At 50.4% G+C, this 18,513-nt stretch overlaps 1 protein-coding gene across 6 annotated transcripts in view; it reads left to right on the plus strand.

The window, feature by feature from the left end:
• The window catches only part of PRKAG2 (protein kinase AMP-activated non-catalytic subunit gamma 2), a 295,801-nt gene that overhangs the window by 249,558 nt on the left and 27,730 nt on the right, over positions 1–18,513 (plus strand). For 4 of the 6 annotated variants that reach the window (XM_070452449.1, XM_070452556.1, XM_070452617.1 and 1 more), the window contains one exon: positions 6,408–6,514. In XM_070452449.1, the coding sequence (XP_070308550.1) occupies positions 6,408–6,514 (107 nt within the window). The remainder of the gene's footprint in view (positions 1–6,407; positions 6,515–18,513) is intronic. The other 2 variants (XM_070452496.1, XM_070452665.1) reach the window with 1 other exon arrangement.

Genomic DNA, 18,513 nt, shown 5'->3' on the forward strand with positions numbered 1-18,513 from the left:
TTTCCAGTGAGTCAGCTCTTCACATCAGGTGGCCAAAGGGAGCTTCAGCTTCAGCATCAGTCCTTCCAATGAATATTCAGGACTGATTTCCTTTAGGATGGACTGGTTGGATCCCCTGGGAGTCCAAGGAACTCTCAGGAGTCTTCTCCAACACCACAGTTCAAAACCATCAATTCTTCAGTGCTCAGCCTTCTTTATGGTCCACCTCTCACATCCATTCATGACTACTGGAAAAACCATAGCTTTGACTAGATGGACCTTTGTGGGCAAAGTGATAATCTGCTTTTGAACATGTTGTCTAGGTTTGTCATAGCTTTTGACCTCCCCTCAAGATGCTTGCCTTAAGTACACCTGCAGAGAGCCTTGTTTCCAGAAAGGGCTTGTTTTGTCATTCCAGATGAACACCATTCAGAAAGGCAGGTAGGGTTGCAGTGGCCCCTACCTGGGGCAATGCACTGGGCAGAGGCAGACACAAGGACGAGGTCCCAGAGCCGAGAAACTGCCTTTGAAAGGAAGTGTGGATGGGATCCTAGGGTGTGAAATTCCTAGGGGGTGTACGTGGCGGCTGAGTGGCATGGCTGTGCTGGGAAGTGAGGATGTGTCAAGGGTGTTGTGTAATCAGATCTGCTTTCAGGGAGGGACATACCATTTCGTGTATAGAGTTGTTCCCATGTAAGCTTAGATATCGCAGTTTCCAGACTGTTCCGCTAACCTTCATAGGTAAACAGTTCCAACATATACTTTTCCTAGATGGCAGTAGTCTCCAGTCGCTCCCTTGGACAGTGGCTTTTGGTCAGCTTGTGATGGAATATGTAACGTCCATCCATCCACGATGGGCAGCTTTCACAGACTACGACTTGGGTGCCAGTGAAGCACCCTTTAGTCCCACTTTTCCCCAGGGACCCTGTGATGCTGTCCTAACCCCGGTTACCTGTTGAGTAACGAGAGCTTGAGCCGGCTTTCCCAGGAATTTTAGTAACGTATTCCAGACAGCCTCGTGTGGTTGAATGGTTTGGGGGGTTTGGTTTGGGTTGTTTTTTTTTTTTTCCTTTTTGGTTTAACTCCAGTTGACTGTTTATTTCCTGTTTCAGTGCATTTCTTCCTTCAGGTACAATTGGAGACTTCATCATAATGGAAATAAAATAAACGGTGCCCTATTCAGAAAGTTTTACCAAAGGTGGAAAAGCAGTGACATTTCATAGTATACTTTATTCTCCTAGCTTTAGAGGCTAACACTGCTATTAGCAATATTACTACATCATTAGTAATCCAGCCTTTGTAACAAACCAAAATTCAATTTACTATCATGTTTTACATATTTAACATTTTGCTTTATTTGGTCAAGCTTTGTACATTACAAAAAAAAGGTTACAGACCTGCCTCAAAGCCCAGAAGTGCAGGCTAAGCATGAGAAAAACATCAGACGAATTCCAATTGGAGAACCTCATCCTAAGTACCTTCCCAGTGGCCCTCAGAATTACCAGGGCTGGCAGGTCAGGGTCTGCGGAGCCTAAGGAGACAGTGAGGTGCTGTCCCGGAGGGGTGACAATTAAGGCAGTTGAGTAATCGTGACAAACACACCCCACTGATGTTAGCTGTTAGTGATTGAAGGCTCACCACCCACCCACCAGGGAAATGAGGGAGCCCCTCTCACAGCGAGACCCTGAGGGCCCAGCTCCCCACATCCCGCTGGCATGGGGACTGCATCCGTGAGCAGGGACACCACAGGGGGGCTGGCAGGGACACCACAGCCCCGGTGGGCTCCGGGAATATGGGCCACGCCCCGAGCACCTCTGTCTCTGTCCTCTCTGTCCTCGAGAGGGACCCTGCCACCCCGAGCACCAGTCCTAACAAGCTGTTGGATTGTGACTCAGAGAATGAGAGAGAGAACCATGCGTCCACACTGAGATTAAAGTGTGAGTTTTTAACCATGCGTCAGTCATCACTGTGATTCGTTGGTCATGACAAACACGCCAGCGCATCCTTTAGGGGAATGTTATCTTAGGAAATTGCTGCTGTTCAGTCGCTCAGTCATGTCTGACTCTTTATGGACCGTGGACGGCAGCACGCCAGGCTCCCTTGTCCTTCACCATCTCCCGGAGCTTGCTCAAACTCATGTCCATTGAGTCGGTGATGCCATCCAACCATCTCATCCTCTGTCATCACCTTCTCCTCCTGCCTTCAATCTTTCCCAGCATCAGGATCTTTTCCAGTGAGTCAGCTCTTTGCATCAGGTGGCCAGAGTACTGGAGCTTCAGTGTCAGTCCTTCCAATGAATATTCAGGACTGATTTCCTTTAGGATGGACTGGTTGGATCTCCTTGCTGTCCAAGGGACTCTCAAGAGTCTTCTCCCACACCACAGTTGAAAAGCATCAGTTCTTTGGTGCTCAGCCTTCTTTATGTTCCAACTCTCATATCCACACATGACTACTGGAAAAAACAGCTTTGATTACATGGACCTCAGATGATCCCTATGGGGGAAACCCGATGTGGGGAATATAAGGAGCTGCTGTGTCTTTACAGCTTTACTATAAATCTAAAGCTATTCAAAGTAAAATGTTTATTTAAATATTTTTTAAAATCAGACAAATTAAGATGGTACCCCAACATACGCTTAGCACACAAAACTTATAGTTTTGGGAGCTGATGCCATGGGTAACTCCCCTGCATCCAAGTTCTCTTATCTGAACACCTCTACCTGAGGGTATTCTTTGGTAGCTGGACTTGTGGGTTCGAGGCAGGAGCAATACCTTAGGGTGACCCCTATCCGAAGCAGTCAGGGTGGTCCTGATGAGGAGGCATGCACAGCCTCTCCGGGGTCCCCAGTAGCTGCAACTGCATGGAGCTGTGACCTGCCGACTAGAGCTCCTCTTTTTTTTTAATTATTATTTTTTTTTAGTATTTTTTATTTATTGATTTGGCTTCACCAGGACTTCATTGTGGCATGCAGGATTTTTGTATCTGTTGCTGCTTGAGAACTCTTAGTTGCAGCAGGTGGGATCTAGTTTCCTGACTGGGGATCGAACCTAGGCCCCCTGCATTGGGAGCGTGGAGTCTTAGCCCCTGGACCACCAGGAAGGTCACTGGAGTTCCCCTTTTTAAAAAAAAAAAAAAACTAATTTACTTACTTTAATTGGAGGCTAATTGCTTTACAATATTGTAGTGGTTTCTGCCATACATTGACATGAATCAGCCATGGGTGTACATGTGTCCCCATCCTGAACCCCCCTCCCACCTCCCTCCTCGCCCCATCCCTCAGCGTCATCCCCGAGTGCCCTGTCTCATGCATCGAACCTAGACTGGCGATCTATCTCACATATGGTAATATACACGCTTCAATGCTATTCTCTCCAATCATCCCACCCTCGCCTTCTCCCACAGAGTCCAAAAGTCTGTTCTTTACATCTGTGTCTCTTTTGCTGTCTCACATACACGGTCATCGTTACCATCTTTCTAAATTCTGTATTTATGTGTTAATATACTATATTGGTGTTTTTCTTTCTGACTCTTCCTTTCATCTCACTTCCCCTGGTCTCACGGGTCAGCTGTGGGAGAATCCACACTAAGACCATCTGCAATAAATAGGTATTCATGGATTTAATTAACATAGTAAATGGGTAAGATTCTGACCATTCAGAGAATTTAGCATCCAGGAAGAGAAATACTGGAGCCGTGCAGATCACACCCGGTTCGCCCAGTGAGGAGCCATGGGACGCACAGAGTCATCACGAAGCCTGCCCTTCCTGACTTGGGGGTGCTCCCGCCCGCGGCCTCATGCGGTCCAGCACCTCACCCATCGGGGGACGCACATCCTGGAGCCCTCGCTGCCCCCGACAGCTCATGTGCTGGGAGGACACCCCAGGTATCTGCACACCGGGACGGCCAAGCAGCTCCACGACACAGATTGAAACCCCACTCCCATCACTTCCTAACTTCTGACTCTACCCTGTTGCTGAGTTGGCTCACACATAGAGCAAATCCAGGCACACCGTTCAAGGTTGTCACGTAAATTGCAAGAGGTCACTTCCTGTAATACCTGGGATCACAGCACAGAAACAAGCACTCAGACAGTCAGTGCCCTTGTGGAGAAGATGGCATTTGAAATGGGGCAAGGAAGTGGAGAGCAGGACGTTTCCATTACAGCAGAAGGAACGACTGCCAGAACGTGAGATTAAGGACTGCAGGGAGCTTGGCCAAGAGAGCTGTGTGCCTGGACAGAACAGGAAACGGGCAAGCAAGGTCACGGAGAAGCCAGGTCCGTAAGCCTGAATGCCAGCCAGAGTCGGCTGACTTTATTCCACAAGCAGGAAGGGAAAGTGGGAGAAGGGGGCTGTGCTGGAGGTGATGGGAAAGACGGGCGTTTGAATTATGAGTTACAGTGCCCCGAAGAGAGGTCAGTGTTGGAAACAGGCTTGGGAGTAGTTCACTAAATAGCTTATCATGAAATTAGCAAACCACCCAGCATGGCCTCTGTTCACCACAGTCGGAAATAGAATGACGGGCTTCTTGACATAGTCAGGGAAGTTGGTTCCTGTCATGCCATTTTACACTTTCAACTCTCATCTTGGTAATTCTGTTGTCATCGTTTAGTCGCTCAGTCATGTCCGATGCTTTTGTGACCCCATGGTCACACCAGGCTCCTCTGTCCATGGAATTTCCCAGGCAAAAATACTGGAGAGGTGTGCCATTTCCTTCTGCAGGGTATCTTCCCGACCCAGGGATCAAACCCATGTTTCCTGCATTGGCAGGCAGATTCTTCACCACTGAGCCGTGAGGGAAGCCCCATCTTGCTAATTAGTATGTATAATAAAGTGAAATCTTGGGCTGAATGAACCACAAGTGGAAGTCAAGATTGCTGGGAGAAATATCAACAACCCCAGATAGGCAGATGATACCACCCTAAGGTAGAAATCAAAGAGGAACTAAAGAGCATCTTGATGAAGGTGAAAGAAGAGAATGAAAAAGCTGGCTTAACATTCAGCATTCAGAAAACTAAGATCATGGCATCCAGCCCCAACATTTCATGGCAAATAGATGGGGAAAAAAATGGAAACACTGACACATTTTATTCTCTTGGGCTCCAAAATCACTGCGGATATTGACTGCAACCATGAAATTAAAAGATGTTTGCTTCTTGGAAGAAAAACTGTGACAAACCCAGATAGCATATTAAAAAGCAGAAACATCACTTTGCCAACAAAGCTCCATCTAGTCAAAGCTATATTTTTTTCATTAGTCATGTACAGATGTGAGAGTTGGACCATAAAGAAGGCTGAGCGCCAAAGAATCAATGCTTTTGAGCTGTGGTGTTGGAAAAGACTCTTGAGAGTCCCTTGGACAGTAAGGAGATTAAGCCATGTCAGTCCTAAAGGAAATCAGTCCTGAATATTCATTGGAAGGACGGAAGCTGAAGCTCCAATACTTTGGCCACCTGATGCAAAGAACTGATTCACTGGAAAAGACCCTGATGCTGGGAAAGATTGAAGACAGGAGGAGAAGGAGGCAACAGAGGACGAGATGGTTGGGTGGCATCACTGCCTCGATGGACGTGAGTTTGAGCAGGCTCTGGGGGAGAGTGAAGGTGTGCTGCAGTCTGTGGGGCCACAGTCAGACACGACTTAGCCACCGAACAACAATAATAAAGCGGTTTCTTTTCCTCCCTGGATACCATCCAGGTAATCTAAATCTTCCCCAAATGCAGAGGTCGGTGTGGGCTGCGAGGTGTGGAGGTGTGTCCCGTGAGTGGACCAGGAGATAGGAGTGAGGTCCTTGCAGGCGGTGGGCCCTGGGCCGCCAGCCACAGCCACAGCTTTGGAGTCCAGCACCTTGTCACTCCTTTTGCCAGTTGTCAGTTTCTACAGGAATTGCAATAATAGAGATGACGTTATGCATATTTGTTCGTTATGCATATTTGTTCATGCAGTTACTGTTTTCAGGTATCCTTATGTAGATCCTTATTTCCATTTCATTTTTATGTAAATGATGCCTTTAACTTTTTCAGATTTCCAGGTGTTCCTTGCTAGTATGTAGAAATACAGTAGCATGTGTCTTTTTTGGTTTTTTACTTACTCATCCATCTGTGACCTGCTAAACTTTTTTTTTTTTTAAGATCTGGGAGATTTTTTTGTAATTCTTTGGTATTTTCTATGTAGAAAATCAGATAGTCCACCAAATAAAGACAGTTTTGCTTTTTCCTTTTCAGCCCAGAGGCTTCATCTCTTCCCTTGCCTTCTTGCATCAACAAGCACAGCAGGGTTGAGTGGCATGTGCTTCTCACTCTTAGAGGGAAAAATATTTATTTTCCATTAAATGTGTTAGCAATAGGTTTTTCATGCGTACTCTTAATCTAATAGAGGAAGTTCTTTTTTATTTATTACTGATACTAGCCTTGTTTTCTCCTTTTCAGCAGAAGACTCAGAAAGTGGCGTTTACATGCGATTCATGAGGTCACACAAGTGTTACGACATCGTTCCAACCAGCTCCAAGCTTGTCGTCTTTGATACCACATTACAAGTGAGTGAGCCCCGTTTCCCTGAGTCCGAGCTGTGTTATTTCAGTGGCTGCTCTGTCAGGTAATTTGGACCCAGTCCTTTCCGCATGTCGAGGCCTGTGCTGAGGTTTACGGTCTGAATTCTCAGTCGTCATGGCAGTCTTCTAAGGAATGCACTGTTGAACAGATAAGGAAACTCATTATCTAGAGTTTACTTATTTTTTATAATTTGAGAACTTGGTCCACAGACCCGGGGAGTCATGAGGTGGAATCGGAACTCAAGTCTCTGATGTGTGTCGGCCTCAGCCCCTCCTCGGCACATCCTGATGGCCTGTGTTAGTTACTGAGCAGAGTCAAGTTGAAAAAACTTCAGTTATAAAGAAAAAAATTAATCAGGTGGATAATCTCTTAAGAGAAAACTGTCGATCTCTTTCAGCAGAAAATTTGAGCCTGATTATTATGGTATTAAAATTGTGCTTACTGCAACTCGTTTTATACCCTTATGACTTACAATTGTATGTGAAAAGCTCCAAATAATACATTCAATATAATCAGATTACAACCAGTGTAATAAGTAAGATATGTGTGCATACACATGTATACATGTGCGCATGTAAATTTATGCGTAAGTCTTTACCAAGAGGATTATGTTCACTTGCGTTCCCCAAAAGTAGCCTCCAAGCCAGGAATTCTTGGCCGGGTTGGCGCTTTATAGAGGGCTTCCTCCCGGGGAGCCCCCGAGGGGCTGGGGGAGAGTGGGGCGGGGCGGAGGCCCTACGGGGGCAGCTCTCAGGTGAAGCCCACTGCTCCTTCCCTCGGTGGGACCCCAGTGGGCGAGCGCATTCACCCGGGCTGCTCAGCTCCTCGTCCAGCACAGTCCTGGGAGCCCTGCCCAGCCCTCTGGTCTGTGGGCCCCCAGGGACACCCTGTGGCTCTCTCCCCAGGACGCCTGGGCTCTGGGAGACCACTCTGCCTGCGTTCAGCCTCAGTGCCCAGAATTCTCAGGAATGTGAAAATCACTTTGTCCTTAATTTCATTTTCCAATTGTTTCTGATTTTTTTTGTAAATTGGCCTGATACCCTGTGACTTTGCCCAATTCACCTGGGCCCAGGCACCCTTCGAGTCCCCTTCTCCAGCTCTTGATTCCTTGACTCAAGGAGAACAGAGTGGTATCCAGAGGCGGGATCTTAAGGAAGCAGACAGTAACTTCAGGAAACCTTCTCTACCCCTGTAACTACAGACTGCAGTAGTGAAGTACCTGGAAATTCTGAATTCCCCAAATGAAGAACTAGATCACCCCGTCCCACCCTCACTCATCCGCCAAAGGCCGATGGGAGGTTTTTCAGCAACAGAAAAGCAAGTGATCCCAGGTTTCATTCTTACTCAGCTTTTCCTTCATGAAATGGACTCTTTTCTGATGTAGAATTTAGCCAGAATGAGTGATACATGAAAAATGTGATGCTTTATGGATCTTCGGAGGTCACTAATCCAATAACTGTCACCCCCTTGATTAATAGAAGCTGCCTGAACCTCGTCTCCTGGAAGTCACGAATCCTGTGGGCTCCACGCTTCCAAGGAGCTAAAACAGGTTACCATGGAAATGGGGGTGACTCTCGGCACTGGTGACAGCAAAGTTAATTATGTGTTTGAAAGGCTAAGCAGACCGTTGTCTAGACACAGTCTGCATGGTGGCCGTGGACATGTCCCGAGGGCGAGGGAAGCAGGCTGGGGGCTGCAGCGTGTCCGTCCCCGAGACACATGATGGTCATCCTCCTTGAAAGATCGCAGCCTGGACAGCTCCCAGTGTGCCCGTGGTCGGGCAGCATGGAGCCGTCGAGACGGGGAGAATTTTGTCCAGGATGTGTTTCAGTTAAAAAAAAGTGTATTCCGATCAAGTCATTCTGAGGGTATCAAAGACATTGCTGGTCTGGGGAGCCAGGGTCAGCCGTCTACACGTGAACTGAAAATGGGGGTCACAAAAAAACAGAGGCGACTAGAGAGGCCTGAGAAGGGCAGGGGTGTAGGGCCTCCGCTCCTGCACCTGTACCCTTGGCCTCTATGAGGCTGCGGGCCTCCCGAGGGTTGGGATGTGATGCCCCCCGTGTCTCATGTCCGCGGACATGCAGTGCCTGGCTCCTGGTGCCCTGGAAGCCAAGTGCACGTCTCAGAGTCCCGTGCTCTGCGGCAGCTCCTCGGGCCAACTGGTTCTCCCTCGAGGTCAGCAGTCGTCACAAGCTCCTGACGGTGGTGTGACTAAGGTGGGGGTGCTGCCCGGTACCCCCTACTCCCTGGAGGGCAGGAGCCTCCCTTAGATGACTCCAGGGCTGGAGGTGCGGACGGGCCAGCACTCGGGCTAGACAGGCCCGATGCCACCCTCTCGGGGTGGGCGCTGGCCTTGCACAATGGTCCCCCAGCTTTCAGCTGAGTTATTCTTCCCCTACCAGGCCCTGTAGGAAGCCAGGAGCCATTTCTCAAAAGGAAAATAATGACCTGCAGAAGAAGATGTGGGTTTTTTCTGCAGTCTTTTTCCCGCCCCCAAACCAGTGACTCGCCTGTTGGTGCCTGGTGGCCATTCATCCAGCAGCCCCAGCTCTGCCTCTGGGGGTCGCAGGCCCGGGTGGACAAGGGGCCCACCCTGCTGCAGAGCCGTGCCCTGCTCTGGGCCCTCTGAAGCCCGCTGTCACTGGCCACTCAGTGCACGGGTCAAAGCAGTACTCAGTCAGGGGCGTGTCCTTCCGAAGGCCCGAGAGGGGGCCGGGGGGCAGGGGGCAGGTGGAGCCTCACGGGATGAGACTCCCTGATCCCCCCGACCTGATCCCTCAGGCTTGCAGGCATCATTCTGAGGCATCTATAAAGCACTGCTCCTCCCTGCCCATCAGACCAGCCAGCCCGGTGTCATCTATGTCACCATGCGTGACACGAGGCCTGGGGGCAGGTCATCATCTCTGCAGATGGTGGAGTCAGAGAGTGTGGGAGTGGGCTGTGCGTGCCGAGGTGGCCCGCACCTCGGGGACCAAGTACATCCGTCCAGAGAGAATGCACGTGCAGGTGGCAGCTGCAGGGCCCAAGATGCTCGATCTGGAGTCGCAGGAATCCAGCTGCATGGGCAGGTTCCCTCCAGAGTGTGATGGTCAGCACCTCCATCTCTGTGCTTCCCCAGGATGCCCTGCTGCCCTTGGCTTGCCAACCTGTGGTTTCAAGGGGCGGCCTGCCTGGCCATAACATCCCACGCCCTGTGGGTCCGAGAGCCAGAGTAGGGTCCCCAGTGCTCCATTCGAAGACTCGGGGGTAGCCAGTGTGGCATGCAGACCCCTGAGCTCCGGGGCTTGACCTTGTCTGAGACTCTGTCCCCTGGCGACCATTTGCCCCTCTTGACTGCAGCCACAGTGGCGTTGGGGGTGCTCAGAAGTGGCGTCTGTTCAAGGCCGGTGCCTGGTGACCCTGAAAGGTCTGCACTCAGCCGTCCTGGAGAAGCAGCAGTCCTGGGTAGGGCACCCTGCTCAGGGGACCCTGCCCTCTGACCGAGTACAGGACTCGGGTCTGGGAATGGTGGGCGGATGGAACCGCACGTTGATGACTAAGGGGGGGTTTCGGCCCCTGGGCTGAGAGTTTTTCTGGCTGTGTTTATCAGGGAACATTTCAGAAGCCAGGCATCTGCCTCGTGCCCAGGGATGCTGTAACCGGTCAGCCATTACCAAGGGCCTGCGGGTCAGAACCCTCTCACCCCAGCCGGGCGCCTGCTGCCTCGTCCTTGGCAGCTCAGCGCAGCCCTGTCCTCCCCCAGAGGACCCTCACCCACGCGCATCAGCGAGGTTCACATGGGTACGCCCCCTGCAGAGTGCCACCAGCACGCAGCTTCTCAGGGTGGAGGGTCCCAGCACGCAGATCCGGGGAGGGTGTGACCTCTGGGCCCTGCTGGGGAAGTGGGCTGGGGGCTGGGCGCACAGGCGCACGTGCCAAAATCTCCGTAAGCCCGTGGGTTCACTCTTCCTCCTCAGAGCACCAGGGTTCTGGCATCTCGGCATTCCGCAATGCCCTACATTCAGGGCCGTCAACTCGGAAAGCTTTCGAGCCTTCCCAGCGGCTGCCGTGGACATCACGTCCACACTACCGGTAACTCCACCAAATCCCATGTTCCCACACTCACTTCCCGGGTTTCTGCAGATAGGAAGTGGTGAAGCCTTGCCCCAGTCCCCACATGTGAGCCCCTCGCTGGGGCAGGCTGGGGTCTGACACAGGTCTCGGGGTGGCAGGGGGTGGCTGCAGTGGTCTGGGGAATGAGTGACCCCAGGTGTGCAGGGCATCAGCCCAGGAAAACTTGTTCCTGGGCCTCCAAGCCAAAACAGACAGTGCTGACACCAGCCCTGTCGCTGTGCTGGGTTCTGGGGTTGAGCCAAGTCAGCGCCCAGGCTTTCACATCTGAGACGCGGGGAGGCGGTAACCTCTGGAGTGGTGACGCTCCATCCCCTGCAGAATTAACACCATGTGTTTGATTTGGGAAATCTTAGCCCAGTAGCTGCAAGGGAAGGGCTCTTTGGGGGCTGCCGTAGAGCCTGTGTGGTTCTCAGTGACCGCAAGTCCCCTGTGTGAGCCCCAGCCCTGACAGGACTCTGCCCACACCAGAACCCGAGTTCCTTTCGCTGCAGTGACTGCATCCCTGGCTCTGGCTCTCCTCTGGCACCTGCAGGCTGGGGCAGGGGCGCCACAGTCACGGGGGACCCTGGTTTCCTCTCAGGGCTCCCTGCCTGGGACCACGGGATCTGGGCCCCACTGACCCAGAGCTCAGCACTGTATTCAGGCCCCAAGATACGAGCCCAGTCCCAAACCCTCGGTCCCCAAAACCCTCCCTGGTGCATTTCTGATCCACTGGGGTCCAGTCAGGACACAGAAACCACAGCAGTCGTTGAATAGAAAGCTAACATATATTGGCATTAATTGGATGTAAGTTATCTGTGTAACTGACAGGGTAAATGCTGACCTCTAAACCGTCCTTCTTGATGAGGGTGAAAGAGGAGCGTGAAAAGCCTGGCTTAAAACTCAACACTTAAAAAATAAAGATCATGGCATCGAGCTCCATCACTTCATGGCAAATAGATGGGGAGAAAGTGGAAACAGTAACAGACTTTATTTTGGGGGGCTCTGAAATCACTGTGGACAGTGACTGTAGCCACAAAATTAAAAGATGCTTGTTCCTTGGAAGAAAAGCTGTGACAAACCTAGACAGCGTATTGAAAAGCAGAGACATCACTTTGCCAACAAAGATCCGTCTAGTCAAAGCTATGGTTTTTCCAGTAATCGTGCATGGATGTGAGAATTCGACCATAAAGAAGGCTGAGCACCAAAGAATTGATGCTTTCAAACTGTGGTGCAGAAGAAAAGACTCTTGAGAGTCCCTTGGGGAGCAAAGAGATCAAACCAGTCCATCCTAAAGGAAACCAACCCTGAGTATTCATTGGAAGAACTGATGCTGAAGCTCCAGTACTCTGGCCACCTGATGTGAAGAGGTGACTCATTGGAAAAGACCCTAATGCTGGGAAAGATTGAGGGCAGGAAGAGAAGGGGACGACAGAGGGTGAGATGGTTGGATGGCATCTCTGACTCAATGGGCATGAGTTTGAACGAACTCTGGGAGTTGGTGAAGGACAGGGAAGCCTGGTGTCCTGCAGTCCCTGGGGTCGCAAAGAGTCGGACACGACTTAAGGATTGAACAACAACACCGGGATGAGCCCCACTTGCCTACTTTAGAAACGAGAAAGATAAGGGTTCAACCTGTTCCCAAAATTCATGCTGCAGGGGCTAGTAAAGAGGAAGAGAGATGTTTCAGCTCATTTTGTGCTTTTTCATCATCAAGGACAATGATCTTCAAAATGGAAGAAGTGCAATAAATGGTGATTAGAAGAAGCTAAGTCCAGGGTAGATGTGGACTGTAGGAGGGTGCCTGTTTGCTTTCTGGCCCCAACATGTGCAGTGGTGCTGGAGGAATTGTGGAGACCAGGTGAGCAGGTCTGAGGCCTGATGCCTGAGGCCAGAGGTAAGAGGCAAAACAAGATTCCTCAAAAAACAGTGGAACACGCGGTGTCCATCCCAAGTAAGGTATTTGAATGAATCATTAATAAAAGTAGTAGTCTCTAGAAACCTGTCGTGGCCTGACCCCAGAAAGTCAGGGCGAGGAACCCAGTATCCTCTTTGGATTGTTTGTAGCTGTTGTAATACCATGAAGGAAAGGCCAATCTGGGGGCTGACAGAGCCTGGCGCAGCGTCCTGACGGATAAGATACAGAAGCATATTTAGGCAGCTCAGCGAATTAATGGCTTGTTATGGACAGAGGATGAGATGGTTGGATGGCATCACCGACTCAATGCACATGAGTTTGAGCAAGCTCCGGGAGTTAGTGATGGACAGGGAGGCCTGGCGTGCTGCAATCCATGGGGTCGCAAAGAGCTGGACACAACTGAGCAACTCAGCTAACTGGTGGGCCTTAAAAGAACATCGGTGAAATCTCTGTCCCCTGGAGCGAGGCGCCTGGCTATTTTGGGTTCCTCTCAGGGACCAAGCCATCTGTCACTCCAGCCAACCTGCCTCCTGCAGCCTCAGTGGGCAGCACCCTGCCTCAGGAACCAGCGGGGGATGAGCAGGTGGGTAAGCGCCCCTGCCTCTCCTGCTCTGGGGGGGGGGGGACAGTCCTCAGGAGGCCCCCAAGGGGAATCAACCCCGTCAGGCCAGCTTGACCACCCACCCCCCTCTTCCCTGCAGGCCTGTGTCACTCCTACTCCTGGGGTTGTCTTCTCAGATAAGCCACGGGTGGGCCCGCTGTACTTTCTGGGAGGACTTACCCAAGAAATTGTTGGATGCCTTAAGGTTCTTTCCCTCTAAGCCCATCAGCGTTTGGAGCAGTGACTTGAATATTGATTTCATTGGCGGCATCATCTAATTAACAGATGACTTGAAACCGAGAGAGACAGAGAAAATAATGACCGGCATCCAGAAAGATTCCTCAATGAGCTAAATGATCCCTGGGACTAATTAATAAGTCCCCGCCATCCAGAACCGTGGGAATTAGAGCGTATCGGTATTCCAGAAAAGACTTAAGTGGTCAGAACCTTGATATGAGGTTGACCCGACCTGGGGGGACTCACGCAACAGCTGGCGGACTGCTCGCAGGAAGTACAGGCAGTGGGCTTTACATGTCATGTCGTCTAGAGGTGGTGCAAAAAGGCCTCTGTTCCTCCTCACCCCTTCGTCGTATTCCCAGAAACAGCAGTTCAGCTGTCAGGCCTGGCATCACCGCCACCTTAGCGCGAGTCGCTCATTTTCAGGCACTTTTCTTCTTTCTACCTTGGCTTCCTTCCTCCCCTCACCGCCGCCCCCCCCACAATTAACCATGTCTCAGGGGGTGTTTTCACGCATCTGACTGTGTCGTGTTATCCCGTGGTCATATTTCCTATTTGTTCAGTTCAGTGTTATTCCTGGAGCTCGGAACCCTTCCGCTTTTAATTTTCTTTGATCATCTAAGGCTTTTCTCACCGTCTGACCTCTCAGTAGGATTTCCTGTGCAGTCAGCTGGGCCCGCAGGCTTGCAGCCCCGCACAAACCCACCCCTGCTGCTTCTGCGTCTCCTCCTCGGTCGTCACCATCACCCGAGACCCTCACAGCTTCACGCCGTCAGTGCCCCCACCCTCTCCTGATAACCTGAACGTAGGCTTTTCTGCGCTCTTGATTTATCCCTTCTGTTTTGGTGGAGCACTTTCCCCTGGAGCTTCCTGCCTCCGTCCACTAGGGCTGCGTGACAAAAGCCCGCAGACCGGCGGGCTTCGTTTCTCCTGGCTTCCGGTCCTCTTAGCTGGTGAGGCCTGTCTTCCCGGCTTGTGGACAGTTGCCTGGGGAGCAAGACCACTCTCAGTCTTTCTCATGAGGACAGTGATCCCACCCTGATGACCTCCTCTAACCCCGTTCAGCTCCATCACACTAGGGGTTGCTGTTGTTCAGGCGCTAAGTCCTATCCAACTCTTTGAGACCCCATGGACTGTAGGCCGCCAGGCTCCTCTGTCCATGGAATTCTCCAGGCAAGAATACTGGAGTGGGTTGTGATTCCCTTCACCAAGGGATCTTCCCTACCTAAGGATCGAACCCATGTCTCTTGTATTGGCAGGTGGATTTTTTACCACTGAGCCACCAGGGAAGCCAGGTCATATTAGGGTTCAGTTCAGTTCAGTCCCTCAGTCATGTCCAACTCTTTATGACCCCATGGACTGCAGCACACCAGGCCTCCCTGTCAATCACCAACTCCCAGAGTTTACTCAAACTCATGTCCATTGAGTCGGTGATGCCATCCAAGCATCTCATCCTCTGTCGTCCCCTTTTCCTGCCTTCAATCTTTCCCAGCATCAGGGTCTTTTCAAATGAGTCATAGTGGGGTTAGGAGGATTCAAACATTGGTACACTTCCCAAGAAAAGATACATGAGAAAGTAGTTACTTGAAAAGTTAAACATTCCATACACTCAATCTGTAGACTATGTACAGAATTCCATAATGTATATTTCGAATGTTGAAGGCTTTGTTCCACTACTTCCAGCTGCCTGTGTTGCAGAAGAGAAAGCAGTTGTGCTTTTTTCTTCTTGAATCTCCGTCTTGGATGTGTGATTTCTTTTCCCCCTCTGACGCTTTTGGGGTTTTCTCCTTATCTCTGGGGCTCCTGAATTCCGTGCCTCGCGCCTGGTTGTGGGGTTTTCTGCTCGTGAGCCGGCACCTGATGGGCCATCGAGCCTGACCTGTCACTCCGTCTGTGTTCGTGCTGTTTCTTCTGAGGTCACCTTCCTGCTCTTCCCTTTCTTCTGGAACTTCAGCCAGGAGATCGTGGGCCCTGAATTGCTCTTTAGCATTCCTATTACATCCCCTTTTTGTTCTGTTTCCTCACCCGTCTAGTGAGACGGATGTCAGGCTAGAACTTGTACAGCCTCAGTGTTCGAGGCTGTGCAGAGTGGCGCACAGTTAGACGGGGAGCACCCTCAGCTGGAGGAGCACGCTGTTCACATGGGGCTTCCGCCTGGTGCGTCTCACTCAGGAGTCGGGCCAGCTGTCTTTTCCATTGGAAGCGCCCAAGTGTTCATCTTTGTGCATTTTATTTCTGACGCAGTTTCTCCGGAAAAAAATAGTCCTTTGATGGTTGGATGTGGTTATGATCTGATTTGAAACAATCTCCCTGCTTGTTTCCAGACACGCCCAGGCATCCGGAGCCTCCAGTCCTGGGCTTCCCTCCACACCTGACTCTCCTCCCAATTTCTGACTCTCTCCCTCACGCCTATTAAAATACAGATTTTTTTAATTGGTACCCGTTTAAGTAAATTGTTCATCAGGTGAAAAGAAAGAAATTTTTCAAAGGTACTCAAGGCCCCTGACGTTTTTCCCTGAAGGCTGGAACTCGATCATGCCCATCTGCTTGTATCCTGTCTCCGTTTGGTGATTGGTGACACCCTGTGCCTTCTATAATTGTGAAGCTTTCTAAGTACAGTTTCAAAGGACTCCGCACACGCGGTGCCAAGGAAGCAGGTTTAGAAGGTCTCCTGATGGTGCAGAAGCTGCGGCCAAGCCAGAGGAGGGACAGGCAAGGCTGCTGACCGGCCACACCAACACACACCCCCTCTCAGGGGCTGAGAGCACCTCCTGTCCACTCCAGGGGCTTCTGTCCAGTCTCTGGAGGGGCGAGTTGTGGCCCCCACCCTCCGTGACGGGTTGACATGTCAGCATGTCTGTGTGGCTGAAGTTAAGACAATAAATCTTTCTCTGCTTCTGGTCTGGTTTGTAGAGACTGGAAAATTAAAAACTTTCTTCCTTTTTGACTCTTACTGCTGAGCATCTTCAGAGCAAGTCTGGTTCATCCAGTCACTTGCGGGAACTCCCTGGTGGCCTAGTGGTCAGGACTGCAGGCTTTCACCGCCGAAGGTCCAAGTTCAGTCCTTGGTGGGGGAACTGAGATTCAGCAAGCCATGTGGCATATGGGCCAAAAAAAAAAAACCATGCGCTTGTGAGTAAAACGTTGTCTGTCAGCCCCTTGTGTGGCTGAGAATGTCAGGACTCAGAGAGGGCGGAGGACCTGAGCCAAGGCAAAGCCGAGGTCAGCCTGGTTGGTCCTGCGGCTGCGCTCCCCCTGAAGGCAGCCGGAGGCGCTCTGCTTCACTCCGAGCGTTTTCCTCAGCGCCTGGCTTCCCTGGTGGCTCAGCTGGTAAAGAATCCGCCTGCAGTGCAGGAGACCTGGGTTTCATCCCTGGGTCGGGAAGATCCCCTGGAGAAGGGAAAGGCTGCCCACTCCAGCATTCTTACCAGGAGAGTTCCATGGACAGAGGAGCCCGGCGAGCTCCAGTCCATGGGGTCACAAGAATCAGACATGACTGAGTGACAAACACCTAACAGCTTGTAGGTAGCAGGTCAGGCAGAGAAGTTATTGTGGAAAAGTGCGATATTTTTCTGTTTCTGGAAGGACAGTCGCCTTCAGAGTCTTCAGGGTCAGGCCCTGCTTCTGTTGGTGTCCCCATCTGTGCTTCTTGCTTCTTTGAAGGTTAATGTCCTTTTTCCCTCTGGTGTGATTTTCTCTTTGCCTTTGATTTCTAGCATCTTACCTCTGATATGCTGGGTGTGGTTTTCTTTGTATGTTTCCTGCCCTCATTTTATTTGGCTCTTTTTGATAGATTACAGTTTTCTATTGAAATTCACTGATTTGAAGATGATTGGAAAAATGCCTTTGGAAAAAATTCCAGAAGGATTATGGAGCTCAGTCAGTGTCTTTTCTCTCAATAATTGTGGCTCCTTGAATCCTGCCTGTGTGGTTCCCGCCAGCGCTTTCCCATCGGGGTTTGCATACGGTCTGTCCAACTTGTGTAGTTGTTTTCAGCTATTTCACCACGGCGAAACCATAACTTTAATGGCTGTGGTCACTCAGTCTTACGTGAATGATCCTCATGAATGATTTGTATACTGGTTTTTCTGTGCTAAATCTCTTATTTTAGAAAAAGCAATGAGCAGTTTGTGGTTTTAAAAGTGCCCCCACTCCCTGCCTACTCCAGCCAGTTAGAAAAACAAGCTAAGCAGATATTTAATGTGTCTCAGAATCTATGTGTCCGTGACTTTCCGCCGTATCCTTTGATGATATTTTCTAGGCCCGCTGTCAAGGATTCCCAGATTCCCATGGTCCAGGTAGAAACAGACCATTCACCCCCACTCACCACCCCTGGATGCCGTTTAGTTCCACACCCTGTGAATGTGTTGTGACCCTTGACACAAGCTGTGGTTCGAAAACCGTCTGACCAGTTTGTGGATGCCGTTCAGTCCCCGCTTGACCCTCATGCCCTGGGGTTGGCTCTTCTCATCTCCTCTCCCCCGTCCCCTGCCCATTTGTCCAGCAGGCTGATGGGGTCCCTGCAGTGCTGAGGACAGTGCCAGACTCGGCCAGGACAAGTGTGGGAAACGGCCAACGAGAGTCCCCCTTAGCTCCAGCCGTCCTTCGGCTCCTGTTCTGATGAGCCAGGCAGCTCCACTAGTCACTCTTGTTCAATAAATAAAGGCAGAAACTGGTGCCAACCCATTACTCTTCCTCTGACATGAAGCTTTCGGTTCCTGTAATCCTCCCATTTCTTTTCGCTGTTACGTTAACAAGGGGTTGGGGAACATAGTGAATGAAAAAAGAGCCTTTTTCTTTCCTGGTTATAAAGATAAATATAACACAGAATAAAAAAATTTTTTAAGACATGCACTTTCGCTGCTTCAACTCCTTAGTATAGAAGTTTAAATTTTTTTGCTTCTCTTTGAGCTTTTCTGTTTAAATACATGTTTTATGTAATTATAATGCATAATTTTATAGTCAGCATTTTCACTGCCATAAACCTTTTTTTTCCCCCCCACTTCAACACAGTCTTCGCACTTATACTGTTTGGTACTTTTTTTTTCTCATTGGTATGCCAGTATTTAACAAGCTTGCGGGAGGCAGATCTTTTTTCAGTTTTCTGTAGTAGAAATAATGCCACACTGAAC

Source organism: Odocoileus virginianus, chromosome 1 (assembly GCF_023699985.2).
Source record: "Odocoileus virginianus isolate 20LAN1187 ecotype Illinois chromosome 1, Ovbor_1.2, whole genome shotgun sequence".
In the NCBI taxonomy this organism is placed as follows: domain Eukaryota; kingdom Metazoa; phylum Chordata; class Mammalia; order Artiodactyla; family Cervidae; genus Odocoileus; species Odocoileus virginianus.